The sequence below is a fragment of the Lepisosteus platostomus genome, chromosome 2, assembly GCF_059453375.1.
Source record: "Lepisosteus platostomus isolate fLepPlt1 chromosome 2, fLepPlt1.hap1, whole genome shotgun sequence".
In the NCBI taxonomy this organism is placed as follows: domain Eukaryota; kingdom Metazoa; phylum Chordata; class Actinopteri; order Semionotiformes; family Lepisosteidae; genus Lepisosteus; species Lepisosteus platostomus.
In genome coordinates, this window is record NC_142612.1 from 76,558,624 (window position 1) to 76,573,990 (window position 15,367).

At 38.4% G+C, this 15,367-nt stretch overlaps 2 protein-coding genes across 2 annotated transcripts; one reads left to right on the forward strand and one right to left on the reverse strand.

Annotated features, from left to right (window-relative positions):
- Positions 1 to 259: 259 nt before the first annotated feature.
- Positions 260 to 5,753, reverse strand: LOC148677156 (extracellular calcium-sensing receptor-like). Its single transcript, XM_088622904.1, has 5 exons — positions 5,496 to 5,753; positions 4,168 to 4,992; positions 3,552 to 3,779; positions 2,882 to 3,005; positions 260 to 2,402 (listed from the first exon to the last, which is right to left on the reverse strand). Exons 1-5 carry the CDS (start codon positions 5,751 to 5,753, stop codon positions 1,492 to 1,494), a joined length of 2,346 nt encoding a protein of 781 aa, XP_088479030.1. The 3' UTR covers positions 260 to 1,491.
- Positions 5,754 to 7,105: 1,352 nt separating this feature from the next.
- Positions 7,106 to 14,831, forward strand: LOC148677157 (extracellular calcium-sensing receptor-like). Its single transcript, XM_088622917.1, has 6 exons — positions 7,106 to 7,251; positions 9,403 to 9,694; positions 10,000 to 10,830; positions 11,106 to 11,333; positions 11,750 to 11,873; positions 12,742 to 14,831. Exons 1-6 carry the CDS (start codon positions 7,106 to 7,108, stop codon positions 13,650 to 13,652), a joined length of 2,532 nt encoding a protein of 843 aa, XP_088479043.1. The 3' UTR covers positions 13,653 to 14,831.
- Positions 14,832 to 15,367: the final 536 nt, after the last annotated feature.

A 15,367-nucleotide genomic window follows, 5' to 3' on the forward strand; every position in this document is an offset into this window, starting at 1 on the left:
ACATACAGCAGTAAAATGTCACCTACAGCTCATATGGTTTCTGGCATATTTTGTATGATCAGTTGTAGATGACTTGGGTTTAAGCCATTGCACACATCTAATATCAATATGACCACAGAAAAATCAACACTAATATGAGATTGAGCAAAACATGTAATTTTGGTGCATGAGACAAGACTTTATATATATCTTTATAATTCACATCCCACATAAACTAAAGTCACTGTTAAATGGCAAATGAGACTACATCGTTTATATAGGCAGTTAAATAATGATGAGATATCTTGAATTGTGCTCAAAAGAACAAATAGGTTAAGAAAAATAATATATGGTTTTGCTTGCGGTAATTCTTAACATATATACAGTAGATAGGCGTGGTTAAGAACACATTCATTGTGGATTCAGCTCAGTTCCTAAAAATTATGTACTGTGCTTGAATAATATGCATATGGACAGTCCTTTAACTTTCTTGAAATCAATCATTGAGGTTGCGATTGTTCAATTTTTATTTTTTATTTTACTTTTCATGAAATCCACATTGATGTTTCCTCAGCAGCAACTCTAACTTAATTTACAGTTTCAAAATGTAATTGCATTTTAACAGGCTTAAAAACAACTAAAAAAAATTTTTTTTCAGCACATTCAGGACAAATAACTAATAAATGTCTCCTACAAAGAAATAAGATGTAACTTTTGATCTGTCAAAAACTACTGTTGCTTGTGTTGAAAAAGCTATTTCACACTACAGTTCAACGCTTTAGTTCTGTAATGGCAGTGCACTATAAGTCTGTGTAACTTTTAAAATGTGAAATCTTGTGTTCACCCCCTTTCCTAAGTCCTAGAAACAGTAGATGCCTACAGGCTGCTCTGCTGCTTCAAGAAACAGAGAAATCTAAATCTGTAATGGCTGTTAGACCTTGGAGACTTCATCCTTCAAACTGCGTTGTACAAAAAAACATCACCTGCACATCCTGTTTCTTTTTCTTGAAAATAATATGGGCCCTACTAAAAGAGTTAGTTTGTCAACCCCCCCCAAATATCATATAAAAGCTCTGAGAACACCTTTGCACCATTAATAATAATAATAATATCACTTTATTAATCCTTCACAATTTCTTGCATTAGGGATTATCTTTTCACATACCCCAGCTTGCTCTCCATGAGACACAGACACACAGATAGGGAGAGAAGCTTGGGGTCAGAGCACAGGGTCTGCCATTGTACGGCACCCCTGGAGCAGTTGGGGTTAAGGGCCTTGCTCAGGAGCCCAGCAAAGTAGGATTTCCCTGCCGGCTGTGGGATTTGAACCCACAACCTTCTAGCCACAGGCGCAGATCCTTAGCCACAGAGCCACCTTTAAAAAAGTGACATAAACTCTTTTACACTATACAGTATGTGCAATACACATTTTGTTTTAATAAAAAGGGTGTGTTGAAAAACAAACACTATACAGTATCATAACATTATATGAGCATACAGTAGTATATACATTTATGCCTTAGGGGCTGCTCTGCCCATGAGGGCTTTCTTGGTGTTTTTCTCAGGATGAAGCAGAATGATGTAACATTTTGGAGCAAAAATTGCAATGAGGAGACCAAAGCTTGAAGCCAAGATGGCAAAAATCTCCACAGCGTCCGAATATTTCCCAGGAGAGCTGACATAAGCTGGTATGAAAGCGATCCAAACTGCACAGAAGATGAGCATGCTGAAAGTGATGAACTTGGCTTCATTAAACGTGTCAGGCAGGTTCCTTGCAAAAAAAGCCAGCAGAAAACAGACACTGGCTAGCAAGCCTATGTACCCCAGCAGGAAACTAAATCCAGTTATTGAGCCAACATTACACTCAAAAATGATTTTTGAGTTTTGATACTGTGTGTTTTTAAAAGGTAAAGGAGTGGCCACAGTTAGCCACACAATACAGATCAGAGCCTGGATGACAGTAAAGACAAAAACAGTGCTTCTCTGTTGAGCAGCACCAAACCACTTCATGACATTATTGTCTGGCAGTGTGGCTCTGAAGGCCATGATGACAACAATGGTTTTCACAAGAATGCAAGATATACACAAAACAAAACTGATCCCAAACACAATGTGCCGCAACATACAGGTTACATGCTGTGGCTGACCAATAAACAGCAATGAGCAGAGGAAGCAGAGTATCAGAGAAAGCAGCAGCAGGAAGCTCAGTTCAGAATTGTTGGCTCTTACAACTGGGGTGTTCCTGTAGTAAAAGAAAATGATTAGAACTCCAACCGAGTTACAGGCCCCGAATATTGAGATGGTGGTTAAAGAGATTCCCAGAGGGTCATGATAGGAAAGAAACTCAATTTCCTTCAGCTCACACTGGTCCCTGCCTGGGCTCGACCAGTAGTCCATGGGGCATTTGAAACAATCAATAGAATCTGCAATAAGAAAAAACAAACAAAATGTTTCAAGCAAGGAGTACAGAATTAAAAAAATACTTGAAATCTGTATGAGAGGAAGCCATTCAGTCCATTTCTGGTACCTCATTGACTCAAGGCTCTCACTCTCTCTTTCTTGAAAGTAGCCAGAGTAATAGGCTTCAGTCATATAGCTGGGCAACCTGTTCCATACTCCTACAACCCTTTTTGCATGTGTGTGCCACCCGTTCTCAGTTCTACATGTTATACTGTACAGTATATGGTAAGAGATATGTTCATTCTGAGCCGTGGCAGAACTGGTTATTAAAATTAAGCATTCACATTTAACACAATCAATATGTTACTTTTAAAAAATCACATATCTCACACTATAATAATAACAATAACAACAACAACAATAATAATAAAAAAACAGTTTTCAGACTTCAAAATGAGAAAAAAATGAAGCACACTACAAAAACAAAAAAGTGTCTTCCTACCTGTGTGGTTGCTGATCTCTCCCTCTGCACAAGGTACACAGTCGAAACAGCAGAGGGGCTCCCCTTTCCTGGTTGCCTTCCTGGTGCCAGGCTGACAGCTTTCACTGCACACAGACCTGGGGGGCTGGGGAAGAACGTTGTCTGTACTTAAGGCTTAAGAAATTGTTTCCAGAGTTTGAGGTAGTTCAATCTCCTGTTTTTTCATCTGATGTAATTAAACAGAATTCAGTAGGAATAATACATTTTTGTTTTTGCCATTAACGTTTGTGCAGGCATAGATGATATAAATATATAAAAACACAGTATACAGTATACAGTATTTGGAGTTTGGAAGGTAGCTGATACTTGTTGAAATGTGAAGTCACACCTTTATTTAATTTCAAACACAGTGGATTATTGATTATACTGAAAATAAGAAGGAATGGAAATGTCTTAGAACAGTCCTGCATTCAGCTATTTTAGATATTTTTGAAAAGAATGTAATTATTTCACCAAATACTGTAACGCCTCTATGCAGGTAAAGAGTGGCATATTAATTTAAACAACTGTATAAACCTTTTTACAAATTGTGATTTGGAATAAAGATGAAAATTATTTTGAGAATTAACCGCACTAGAACTGTGGAATGCTGATGTAAAAAGAGAAAGAATGTAAAAGCAGATTGACCTACATTGTTAGATTCAAAATTCCAAAAGATGTTATCTTCATTCAGAGTAAGCTCTTGTCCAGCAGGAGCTGATTCATCAAACAGACCGATTGTTACTGTTTTCACAGCCCCGTCATCGGCCCTCTGCCAGTTCATCACATCATAGATTGCAAGAGCATCTCCATTCTCATCGAAGGACACCCTGTCTCCATAATGAGTAGTGAAGTTCACTCTCGCCAGGTAGTGCAGCAGCTGAGAGGGTGGAAAATAATTAGCAATTACTAGTTACCGGGTACAATGAGTTTTTTCATCTCAAACATAATTTAAAACCTTAAAAACAATAAAAATATCTAACTCGAAAATTAGCTTAAATATGCTGCAAAAATTAATGAATAAAGTATACATGCAATAGTATTTTTTTTTCTAATGGATTAGAAATGTGGATTCAGACAAAATAACACAGTACTTATAACCCAAGACAAAAAAACACACACATACCCACATATACTGCATAAGTAGACAATGTGGAAGTTAGATTTTGTTATTAAAAACTTTAATACTAGGCTTTAAGTTTGGTGAAGACCAGCCTGCCTGAGAGAAATGTGAAATATTTGTAACTTTAGTCATTAATGCTTCTCACCTGCCAGGGCTGCACAGTTGTGATGTCTGCACAGGAGTTATTCTGAAAGGGCCCTTTTCCAGGCTCACAGGACATCAGATTGTGCAGGGAGTGTGCCAAGGCGTACACTGCTTTATACACGTTGTAAGTTGCACGCAGTTCTGAAACGTCACTGTATTCGTTTTTCTTGCTTAAAACATCTTCTGCCCCAGTACATTTCTTTTTCACATTGGACGAATTGCGCTCAGCTGTTTTCTCTGTAAATGTGCAATCAAAGAGCGCTTCCCAGTACTTGATGACTAAATTGTTGCTGGGATCAAAGACGGGGTGAACCTTTAGGAGATATTGCTCCAGTCCTGGGATTTCTCCCCTGCGGATGGCGATTCCTAGTGTCCCGCCGAAGTAGGGCAGCAATTCCTTGGTTTGGAAGACAGTGGAGGTGGTCCAGGCTTCACTTGCAATCCACTGCCTGCCCCTGATATTTTGGTGAACTAGCTCCTCAGCCAGAGGAAAAATATAGGCGTCTGTGGAAAATATGACAATAACTCTGGCCGTCGACTCTTTGATAGTGTCAACAATTTTGAGAATTTCAGACCTGTCGTTGTTGCGAGGCAGGATTTCTGAGAAAGCTATGCAGCCGAACTTGTTTACCTCCTCGGTGAAAGTCTTGACAGCAAACAGCCCGTAGTCGTCGTTGCTCGCTATGGCTCCCACCCAGGTCCATCCGTAATGCCTGAGGATTTGAACCATGGCTTTGACTTGAAAATTGTCATTTGGGATTGTTCTGAAGAAAGAAGGGTGTGCCTCTTTATTGCTCAAGCAAGAGCATGTGGCGTAGTAACTGACCTGAAATAAACAAGAAAAAAAAAATCTGTTGGCAAACTGTAGAAAGGACAACAATTTCAGGTCATTCCGTAAAATTAATTTTTCACTGTTTCTGAAAAATAGAGATACAAGAAGAACATTAATAAATAACACACTTTGTGCAGAAGAAGGCAAGGTTATCACTCAGAAACAATATGCTCATTGAAAGACTTCAAATAATAAAACTAGTATTAAAAACTGAAAAAATAAAGCCCATGCTCTACTTTACTCTCCTGAAGGACGCAGTGCATGTTATGAGCTCATGACAAATAGTCAAATACTTAAAAAAAAACAATGCAAGAGTGCAAAAGTAGAATTGTTTTTTTGAATTAGCACTTAAATAGGTTACTGAACCTAAACCAGGTTTAAGTAACTAAATACTTAAGCTGTTAACGAAACAGTATTTGTCTTGATGACAGATATTACATTGATACTTTTAAGCTTTGTGTTTCTATGAAACTGGTTTGATTAGTGTTTTACTGTACCATTGGAACCCGGAAGAGGCCCAGCATTCTTGATATGGCAATAGAATGTGTAGAACCAGGATCTCCAACAATGGCTAAGACAGGGGGAGTCCCTGTACAGCTATAGTCAGTAAAGGAGTCCTCCTCTCCGCTGATCAGAGCTGTTGCTGCTCGAAAAGCCACTGCCAGCTTTACACAGTTGTCATACAGCCTGTATCCCAGTGTGATGTTAGGGAGAAAAGCAGGGTCTCTGTTTATCTCCTCAATAGCAAAAGCCATGGTCTGTGCCCACTGAAATCCTGCAAAATCAAAACTTGGAAGAGAATTTAAAAATAAGTAAGTAAAGACATCAAACAGGTATCAGCATTTTTGTGCTTTTTGAGTGCTTGTGCTGTTCATTCTATGAGACACAACAATCTTCACTAAGTTAATAGTTTGAAAACATATACAGAAATGTTCCTGACAGACAAAATTGGTATGAATTAACTCAAAAAATAAAGATAATATTTTTGTTAAAGATGATCACCACAGAACAGAGTGATTTATTTAAAAAGTACTGATTTATTTAGTTTAGCAACCATAGCTTTAATACTATTGTACTGTAAATCCTTATTGATCAAAGCAGCAATGTGATATGTTAGCTTACCCCTCACAGCTCAACTGTGCTGGTTTAGAATGAAAAGACAATTCAGGATATATTGTTGTAAAGTGAATTTCAAATATTCCTCCGAAAAGAATGTCCCCATCTTTATATAGCCCATATATATCAAATTTGTCGCGGATTTTGCATTTGGGCTCAATAGCACCTGCTAGTAGCCAGACTATGCTCAGTAATACAGAAACGCACAGAATAAAATGCATTGCTTCAGTATGAGTATGTTAGGTTTTTGTGGTGCAGGAAACCACTGCTACAGTATATAGATGATGTCTGAATCTGTGGGGGTGTCAGTGGGAGTTATCTCACTTTATTTATCTTGTAAAATGTACAGTATGTCTTGTGTCATTAACAAAAATAATCAAAGGGAATCCTCAGGAGGTTTGCCCTTCTACATTGTGTTTTTTATTTTCTTTTATAATGGTTATGTTTGTCGACAATTTAAATAGCTTTTACAATATGGGATTGCATAATAAGTTTTTAATTTATCTCCAACATATTAATTTAAATATGCAGTATTTATTCTTAGGGTAACGTGACAGTGGGTATTAAAATACAAAATTAGAAATTTTAGCAGTTTGTTATAAAGATTAAAATTGAATTAAAATAAAAAAGAAGTGGAAAAATATAAATAATAATACCTTATTTGATTTTCAAATACTCCCTATTACCAGATATAAGACTGGATATGAAATATTTGTTGAGGAAACAAATACCTAATAGAAATTATCCTTAATTGAAATGAGAGTAAATTAACTTATCAACACAATAAAAAGATAGTGATTAAATATATTATAATAACAGCTTTATCTATTAGAAAGATTCAACATTTTTTTCTAAGATTTCCATTTGCTTTTCTTGTTAACAAAGGGACGGTATCAGTATAATTGTTTTGAGTGTAACAGTTAGCTCAGAGACCTGTGCTCTTTAATTGCTGCGTGTCATTGACTAGAGAGGTGAGGCAGCCCGGGAGCCCATGGAGAGGAGAGAAACTGAACGGAGAGGCTGTGATGAAGCAGCGATGAGCTGTGGTGCTCTGACTCCAGGAGAGCACAGTCCTCAGGGGCTTCAGTCCTCCACGCCCAGCTGTGAGCTACAGGAGCAGCAGGAGAGGAGCCAGGAGTGAGACCTCCTGCAGCTGGCTGCCACCTTCAGGCAGCTGTGGAGAGAGAATGAGGGCCGATAAGCTCTGGAATCCCACTGCAGGGAACAGGCCAGTGAGGAAGCAGGTCCTGGAAGTGCTGTGCTCACCAGCTTGCCTGCTGCAGAGCCAGGAGGAAACACTGCCTCTTAACTGAGGGTCCCCACTCTGTTACTCAGGACACCCCTTCTTTACTGTGCCTCTTAACTGAGGGTCCCCACTCTGTTACTCAGGACACCCCTTCTTTACTGTGCCTCTAAACTGAGGGTCCCCACTCTGTTACTCAGGACACCCCTTCTTTACTGTGCCTCTTAACTGAGGGTCCCCACTCTGTTACTCAGGACACCCCTTCTTTACTGTGCCTCTTAACTGAGGGTCCCCACTCTGTTATTCAGGACACCCCTTCTTTACTGTGCCTCTGAACTGAGGGTCCCCACTCTGTTACTCAGGACACCCCTTCTTTACTGTGCCTCTTAACTGAGGGTCCCCACTCTGTTACTCAGGACACCCCTTCTTTACTGTGCCTCTTAACTGAGGGTCCCTACTCTGTTACTCAGGACACCCCTTCTTTACTGTGTGAACGTGTCTGTGTTACAGCTGTTCCTGATCTCCACTAGGGGCCCCTTCCTTTCTTCTCTTTGTATACAGCAAAAAAAATTGCATACAATTTAAATTTTGTAGCTCATGCTACAAAAAAATAAAAAAATCAGGATATATTGTTTTAATGTGTATTTCAAATATTCCTCCAGAAAGGACATCCCCATCTTTATACAGCTCATAGAGATACAATGTGTCTCACATTTTAAAGTATGCTATGGTAATTCTATGGAAGAATTGAGTAACATACAAACTGAATAGGAACTATTGTACAATTTCTTTTAATACGACAGCATTATTGCCTGTACTAAAATTGTTAGTTTGAAATTAAATATTTTTTGCTTCAACTGCATTTGATAGAAACATATATATTTTTAAGCAGCCTAATCTGTTCATGTCTACCACTGACATTTTTCCAAATCAGATGTTTTGATTTCAATTAAAAATCCCTCTCTATTAAGAAAAAAACATTTGTAGTTTCATTGGTTAAATCTCCAGACTGTAGATGTGATTTAAGTTGATCCATTCCATGAAATGCTTAAAAAAGAAAACATTTTAAACCAATAGTCTTCATCAGTTTTCTTGCTACAACCGTATTTGTTTACTGAAACTTGCACAGGTGGATTTGTACAACAACATTTGACAAAAATGTTGCATGGTGCTGAAATACTTTGTTTTCTCTGTGAACGTTGTGCAAGTAAACTCTACCGTGGTTTGCTCAAAGTGGCAAAATAGGCCCTACGGCTTAAGGAAAACAACCTCTTGTTGTATATAATGGAGTATTGTGTGTGTGTGATGTCATTCACAGGTATCCCAAGAGACTCAGACATTATCTATATAGCATCGATTTCAATCCCTGAAACAAGGCAGGTTCATTCGTACTAAAACAATGCAGTTCATTCTATACATTTTTGTAGCACTAGGCTTCATTGGCCAAGTAGACACCGTTGTGCCCCCATGCAGGCTCCAAGAAAAATTTGACTTGTATGGGCTGTATAAAGAAGGAGATATTATTTTGGGGGGAATATCTGAAGTACACTTTATAACAGTGTATCCTGAAATGTCTTTTACTTCTAAGCCTGAGCCATTGAGCTGTGAGCGGTGAGTGAATATATTCTACTGCTTCTTAATAGAAAGATAGAAGTAAGATATATACAGTTTCCTGATAAAATAAATGTTTTTACTATTTTATGTAGTAAAGTTTTATTTGAACATTTTCATGATCTAGATTATACTACATACATAATAAGAAGAAATGATATTGAATATGCTAAGGGAATTTGAACAATACATTTAAAGAACTTGTCACTTAAATGAGTGGTAACCAATATGGATCATATTATTCTTGGAAATATGCTAAAAGGCATTAAAATGGCAATAAAAACTATTAATTCCAATTCTTTATGTTGTGTTTGAATGGCATATTTGTAATGTCAGTATATTTAAATGTTCTAAATTGCACACATGTTGCAGTTAGCACATGCAGCACATGTAGGAAACGTATGCATTTCAATGTTGTTTGTGTCTTCTGGCAGTTTTGATTTTGCAGGATTTCAGTGGGCACAGACCATGGCTTTTGCTATTGAGGAAATAAACAGAGACCCTGCTCTTCTCCCTAACATCACACTGGGATACAGGCTGTATGACAACTGTGTGAACCTGGCAGTGGCTCTGAGAGCAGCAACAGCTCTGATCAGCGGAGAGGATGATTCTGTCACTGACTACAGCTGTACAGGGACTCCCCCTGTCTTAGCCATTGTTGGGGACCCTGTATCAACATATTCTATTGCCATGTCAAGAATACTGGGTCTCTTCCGTATTCCAATGGTATAGAAAACCAGTGATCAGCTCACTGATATTAATTGGCATATACGGTATATTACCGCATGTATATAAAGTGTTCAGGTTATATTGATTCCAAAATATTTTTCAGGAAGGTTTTTCTTCTTTTCTTAAATAAGCCTAATGTAATTGTGTTGGAACAAGATGTCATACTGAAGATTTGAATGATTATTTCATTAAGAAATGTGAATGGTATAAATGGAGAATGATGTATTTTCAGAACTAAAAGATCAAGAAATGTTTCCTGACAATGTCTTTCCAAAAAAATGGCTTTGTTCTTTCATTTGCAGGTCAGTTATTATGCCACCTGCTCATGCCTAAGCAATAGAAAGGAGTTCCCCTCTTTCTTCAGGACTATTCCCAGTGATACGTTCCAGGTCAAAGCCATGGTTCAAATCTTCAAGCATTATGGGTGGACTTGGGTTGGTGTAATTGTGAGCAATGATGACTATGGGCTGTATGCTGCCAAGACTTTTATTGAGGAAATAAATAGTTTTGGCTGCATAGCTTTCTCTGAAATCCTCCCTCGTAACAATGACAAGTCTGAAATTCTTAAGATCATCAGGACCATCAAACAGTCAACTGCTAAAGTTATAATTGTGTTTTCAACAGCAGCTTTTCTGATTCCTCTGACAGAGGAAATTGTTCAGCAAAAAATCAGAGGCAGGCAGTGGATTGCAAGTGAAGCCTGGGCTTCCTCCCCTGTCTTCCACACTAAGGAGCTACTGCCTTATTTAGGTGGGACTATAGGAATCACAGTTCGCCGAGGAGAAATCCCAGGGCTGGAACAATTTCTCCTTCAGATTCGCCCTGTGTTTGACTCCAGAAACAATTTAGTAAAATTGTTCTGGGAAAAGATGTTTGATTGCAAATTTCAAGAAAATACAAACAATCACAATTTGTCAAACTGGAAAGGCAGCAAAATCTGCACAGGTTCAGAAGACATTGGAAAAACCAAAACTGCTTACAGTGATGTTTCAGAACTGAGAGGATCCTACAATGTGTATAAAGCAGTGTACGCCTTGGCACACTCCCTGCACAACCTGATGTCCTGTGAGCCTGGAAAAGGGCCCTTTCAGAATAACTCCTGTGCAGACATCACAACTGTGCAGCCCTGGCAGGTGAGAGGCTATTGAATAGATGCCTGCTGGATAAAATGAGCTACAGTATGACATAAACAGTTATTTCAGAGATGTCAAATAATTTAAAGAAAAATAAATGAATTAAAAAGAAGCTAAATATAATTTTCTCAGCTTTCCATATATTCATATTTGTAATTAAATGTGATACACTAGATCTTTTCCAGTGAGAACAAGTTTTAAGCAAATACCCATTGAATTCTTTTTGGTTACCTCAGTCATTAAATAACTCACCACTTTCTGTTTTTTTCTCTCAGCTGCTGCACTACCTGGCGGGAGTGAACTTCACTACTCACTATGGAGACAGGGTGTCCTTCGATGAGAACGGAGACGCTCTTGCAATCTATGATGTGATGAACTGGCAGAGGGCCGATGACGGTTCTGTGAAAACAGTAACAATCGGTCTGTTTGATGAATCAGCTCCTGCTGGACAACAGCTCACTCTGAATGAGGACAAAATCTTCTGGAACTTTGAATCCAAAAGCGTAGGTCAACCCATATCAAATTATTCTTCTTATTAGAACAATTCTACTCAGGACTCTCAATATTTATTTAAATCGATTGATTAAATTCAGATTTTGTACTTACAAAGTTTTCCATTACTTTGCACATTTTCTAGAGCTGCATTTTCAACCCAAGGTATACATTAATCTCTCCCATAATATTTTGTTCAAAAGGGGTGAATGTGCAAATCCTCAAAAGATGGTTGATGACTTAGTCATTAGTCTATACTTATCTATCTTTTCCAACTTCTCACAACTATAGCCAGGTTAATTGTGCTTTAATATAGAATGTTTTAAATTCTGTGCACTTATATGTAGTGGGATTTTTAGATACTGAGAACTGTTTCTAATAAATAATAATTTATTCTGATATCCAGTTAATTTTTGTTCTTTCCCAGCCCCCCAGGTCTGTGTGCAGTGAAAGCTGTCAGCCTGGCACCAGGAAGGCAACCAGGAAAGGGGAGCCCCTCTGCTGTTTCGACTGTGTGCCTTGTGCAGAGGGAGAGATCAGCAACCACACAGGTGGGCAGACAGTAATGCTTAAGTCTGATATTTATTTTTCTGTACTGTTAGTGTCTAGGACATTAGGTTCCTTTAACTTAGGTTCCAATGTACAAATCCAATACATCGCTACTTTTCTTGCCTTGTGGAGGTATATACAGTAAATAAACAATGTTAATCATGTAAGTTAATAATGCTATATTGTATGTGTCTACTTTATAAAGAATAAAATCCTAAAGACAATTGTTAGAGACATTTTTTTTTTGCTGCATAATTGTTTACAATAGTATAAAAGGGGCTACTATATCTCTGGATTGTAGTATGCTTGATGCCTAATAATAGTCAGTGCATGTTCACATAAAAAAAAATATAGAAAATATTTCTCCTCTGCCTTCCCTAAAATGCTCACTTGTGATATTAATGGTACTGTCAGTCATTTACTGTTTCATTTCATCTGTAAAGCCAACATGGGATTTCCAAAAGGTGGGCAAAAACGGAATGAAAAGAGCATTATCTGTACTGTAGCAGCCGCAAAACACAAGTCTGTCTGTGTAATTTGACTTTGCAGGTCACCAGACACATCTCAAGCATTGATATAATGATTCCACGACGTTCACTAGTTAATTGTTCTAAGACACATTTTCTTTAATTTACATATTAAGCTTTGTTCTAAATCTCTGGCAGCAGGTTGAATTTTCTGCCTGAATTTTTCTAGAACACTTGATAAACTGGCCTCTGTGAATCCCAGAAGGGTCTATATCAAACAGATGTAAAAGGAAAGAACTCATTAATAAACATCACTTGCAACCTCTTGCACAATAATTTGATTATTTTACATTATGTTTGTTTACTGTGTATAATAATGGCAGAGGTGCTTTTTGTCTTGTAGATGCTTTTGAATGTTTAAAATGTCCACCTGACTTCTGGTCAAACCCAAGCAGAGACCAGTGTGTGCCGAAGGAAATTGAGTTTCTGTCATATGAGGAGCCTTTGGGAATCTCTTTGACAACAGTCTCAGTATTTGGGGCATTTATTTCAGCTGGAGTTTTATCTGTGTTCATTTACTACAGGAACACCCCAGTTGTAAGAGCCAACAATTCTGAACTGAGCTTCCTGCTGCTGCTTTCTCTAATACTCTGCTTCCTCTGCTCATTGCTGTTTATTGGTCAGCCACTACACCTCACCTGTATGCTGAGACATGTTGTGTTTGGAATCAGTTTTGTTTTGTGCATATCTTGCATTCTTGTGAAAACCATTGTTGTCATCATGGCCTTCAGAGCCACACTGCCAGACAATAATGTCATGAAGTGGTTTGGTGCTGCTCAGCAGAGAGGCACTGTTTTTGTCTTTACTGTCATCCAGGCTCTGATCTGTATTGTATGGCTGAGTACAGCATCCCCTGTGCCTTTTAAAAATACACAGTATCAAAACTCAAAAATTATTTTTGAATGTAATGTTGGCTCAATAACTGGATTTAGTTGCCTGCTGGGGTACATAGGCTTGTTAGCCAGTGTCTGCTTTCTGCTGGCTTTCCTTGCAAGGAACCTGCCTGATAACTTCAATGAAGCCAAGTTCATCACTTTCAGCATGCTCATCTTCTGTGCAGTTTGGATCGCTTTCATACCAGCTTATGTCAGCTCTCCTGGGAAATACTCGGACGCTGTGGAGATTTTTGCCATCTTGGCTTCAAGCTTTGGTCTCCTCATTGCGATATTTGTACCAAAATGTTACATCATTCTGCTTCATCCAGAGAAAAATACCAAGAAAGCTCTTATGGGCAGAGCAGCTCCTAAGAAATGAAGGTATATTACTGTTTGGAGCTCAGGGTACATGATTTTCTTATCTGAAATAGGCTGTTTTAAGTTTCATGCTTTATTTTGTATCACACGTAGACCTTTGAACAATAGCAGAACAATTTGCACTTCTTTTTTTGAGAAGGTGTTTCCTGTTGTCTAGACAAATCTAAGATCAATTTCTTGTTCTACAGACAAGTCTGAGATGAATGCCACACTCTCCAGGCATGGACTGAACAAGCTGGAGGTTTTGCTTTTCTTTAACTTCTTGCACCAAAGTAAAAGCACTTTTCATATAAAAGTCTCTTGTCTACCTTACAGTGTAGACAGATGTGTCTATACAGTCTATTGTATAAACTGCATATAAATAAATTTTTCAAACAGCTCATTTTCTAAAACTTGTTTTGAATACTTTTTTTTTGTGCTCATTGCATCGACATGGTGCTCTTAAAGTATGAGGACCTCCTTAAACAGTGACTCACTGTGAAGTAATGAAAATATGCCCGTGGTGAACATTTCTAAGTAGATTGCACCCTAGCAAACAGAATCAGTGTGTTTCATCTTAGTGAGAATTTCAGACCCCTACATAAGACCATATATTAGAATTCCAAACATTTTTTTAACTTTCCTAGCGCTGTTACAAATGATACATTAATTCCCTAAAATGTTACATCATTACTGTTCCCTAAAAAGAAATGTATATTTCTCACACTGTGGTTTTCTCATTTGCCAGGAGCAGGCACAGTACCTGCCTTGCACAGCCACATAACTGAGGGAAACACAGCCTCCCACCTGGACACTACAGCTCGAAGCAGTGGTTCATGTAAAGAGCACCCTTGATGTGTCTCAGTGGATGCGATGCTCAACATTTAGCTCAAATTAAACAACATTTAGATAGAAGATTTAAAGATTTTCCTGCCAGCTTCCAAAGACATGCTGGCTGGGTAAAGTGGTGTCTCTGAATCATCCAGTCTGTATGTGCGCACCCTGCTATGGTCAGGTGGCATGGCCAGGGCACTGCCACACAGGTTAGGCTCACACTCATTGTGACCCTCGAGAGAACGGAGTGTCTCTGGAGAGTTGCTGGATGGAATATAATGAGGCTATTGTTCCATTGCAGGGAACCAGTAATGAAGAGTAACCCATGACTGTATTATTTTGTGCTATTAAAAATATCTGCAGAATATCTTCACTGCGGCTTTTTTTAATTTAGTATTAAGCTGATCATGTTTGTTGACACTTGAAGCAGGATTCATAGTATATATCTTTATAATACATTTCCAGCAATTGAATTTATCTAACCAGCATGAGTGCATTTGCATTGATTTTTTTCAAAACAAAACTGAAAAAGAAAGAAACTGAAAGGTTTAATATAGATAAAAATATATTAGTTCTGAAGCATTATTTACAATATTTAATTTTGCTTGCTCTAACTTACTTGCTCTAACAGTGGAGTGAATTGGTAACTGCTCTTTCAACTTTTGTCATTCATAAACATTTCACTTGTAAGGTGGAGCTCATGGAGAGGAGAGAAACTGAACAGAGAGGCTGTGATGAAGCAGCGATGAGCTGTGGTGCTCTGACTCCAGGAGAGCACAGTCCTCAGGGGCTTCAGTCCTCCACGCCCAGCTGTGAGCTACAGGAGCAGCAGGAGAGGAGCCAGGAGTGAGACCTCCTGCAGCTGGCTGCCACCTTCAGGCAGCTGTGGAGAGAGAATGAGGG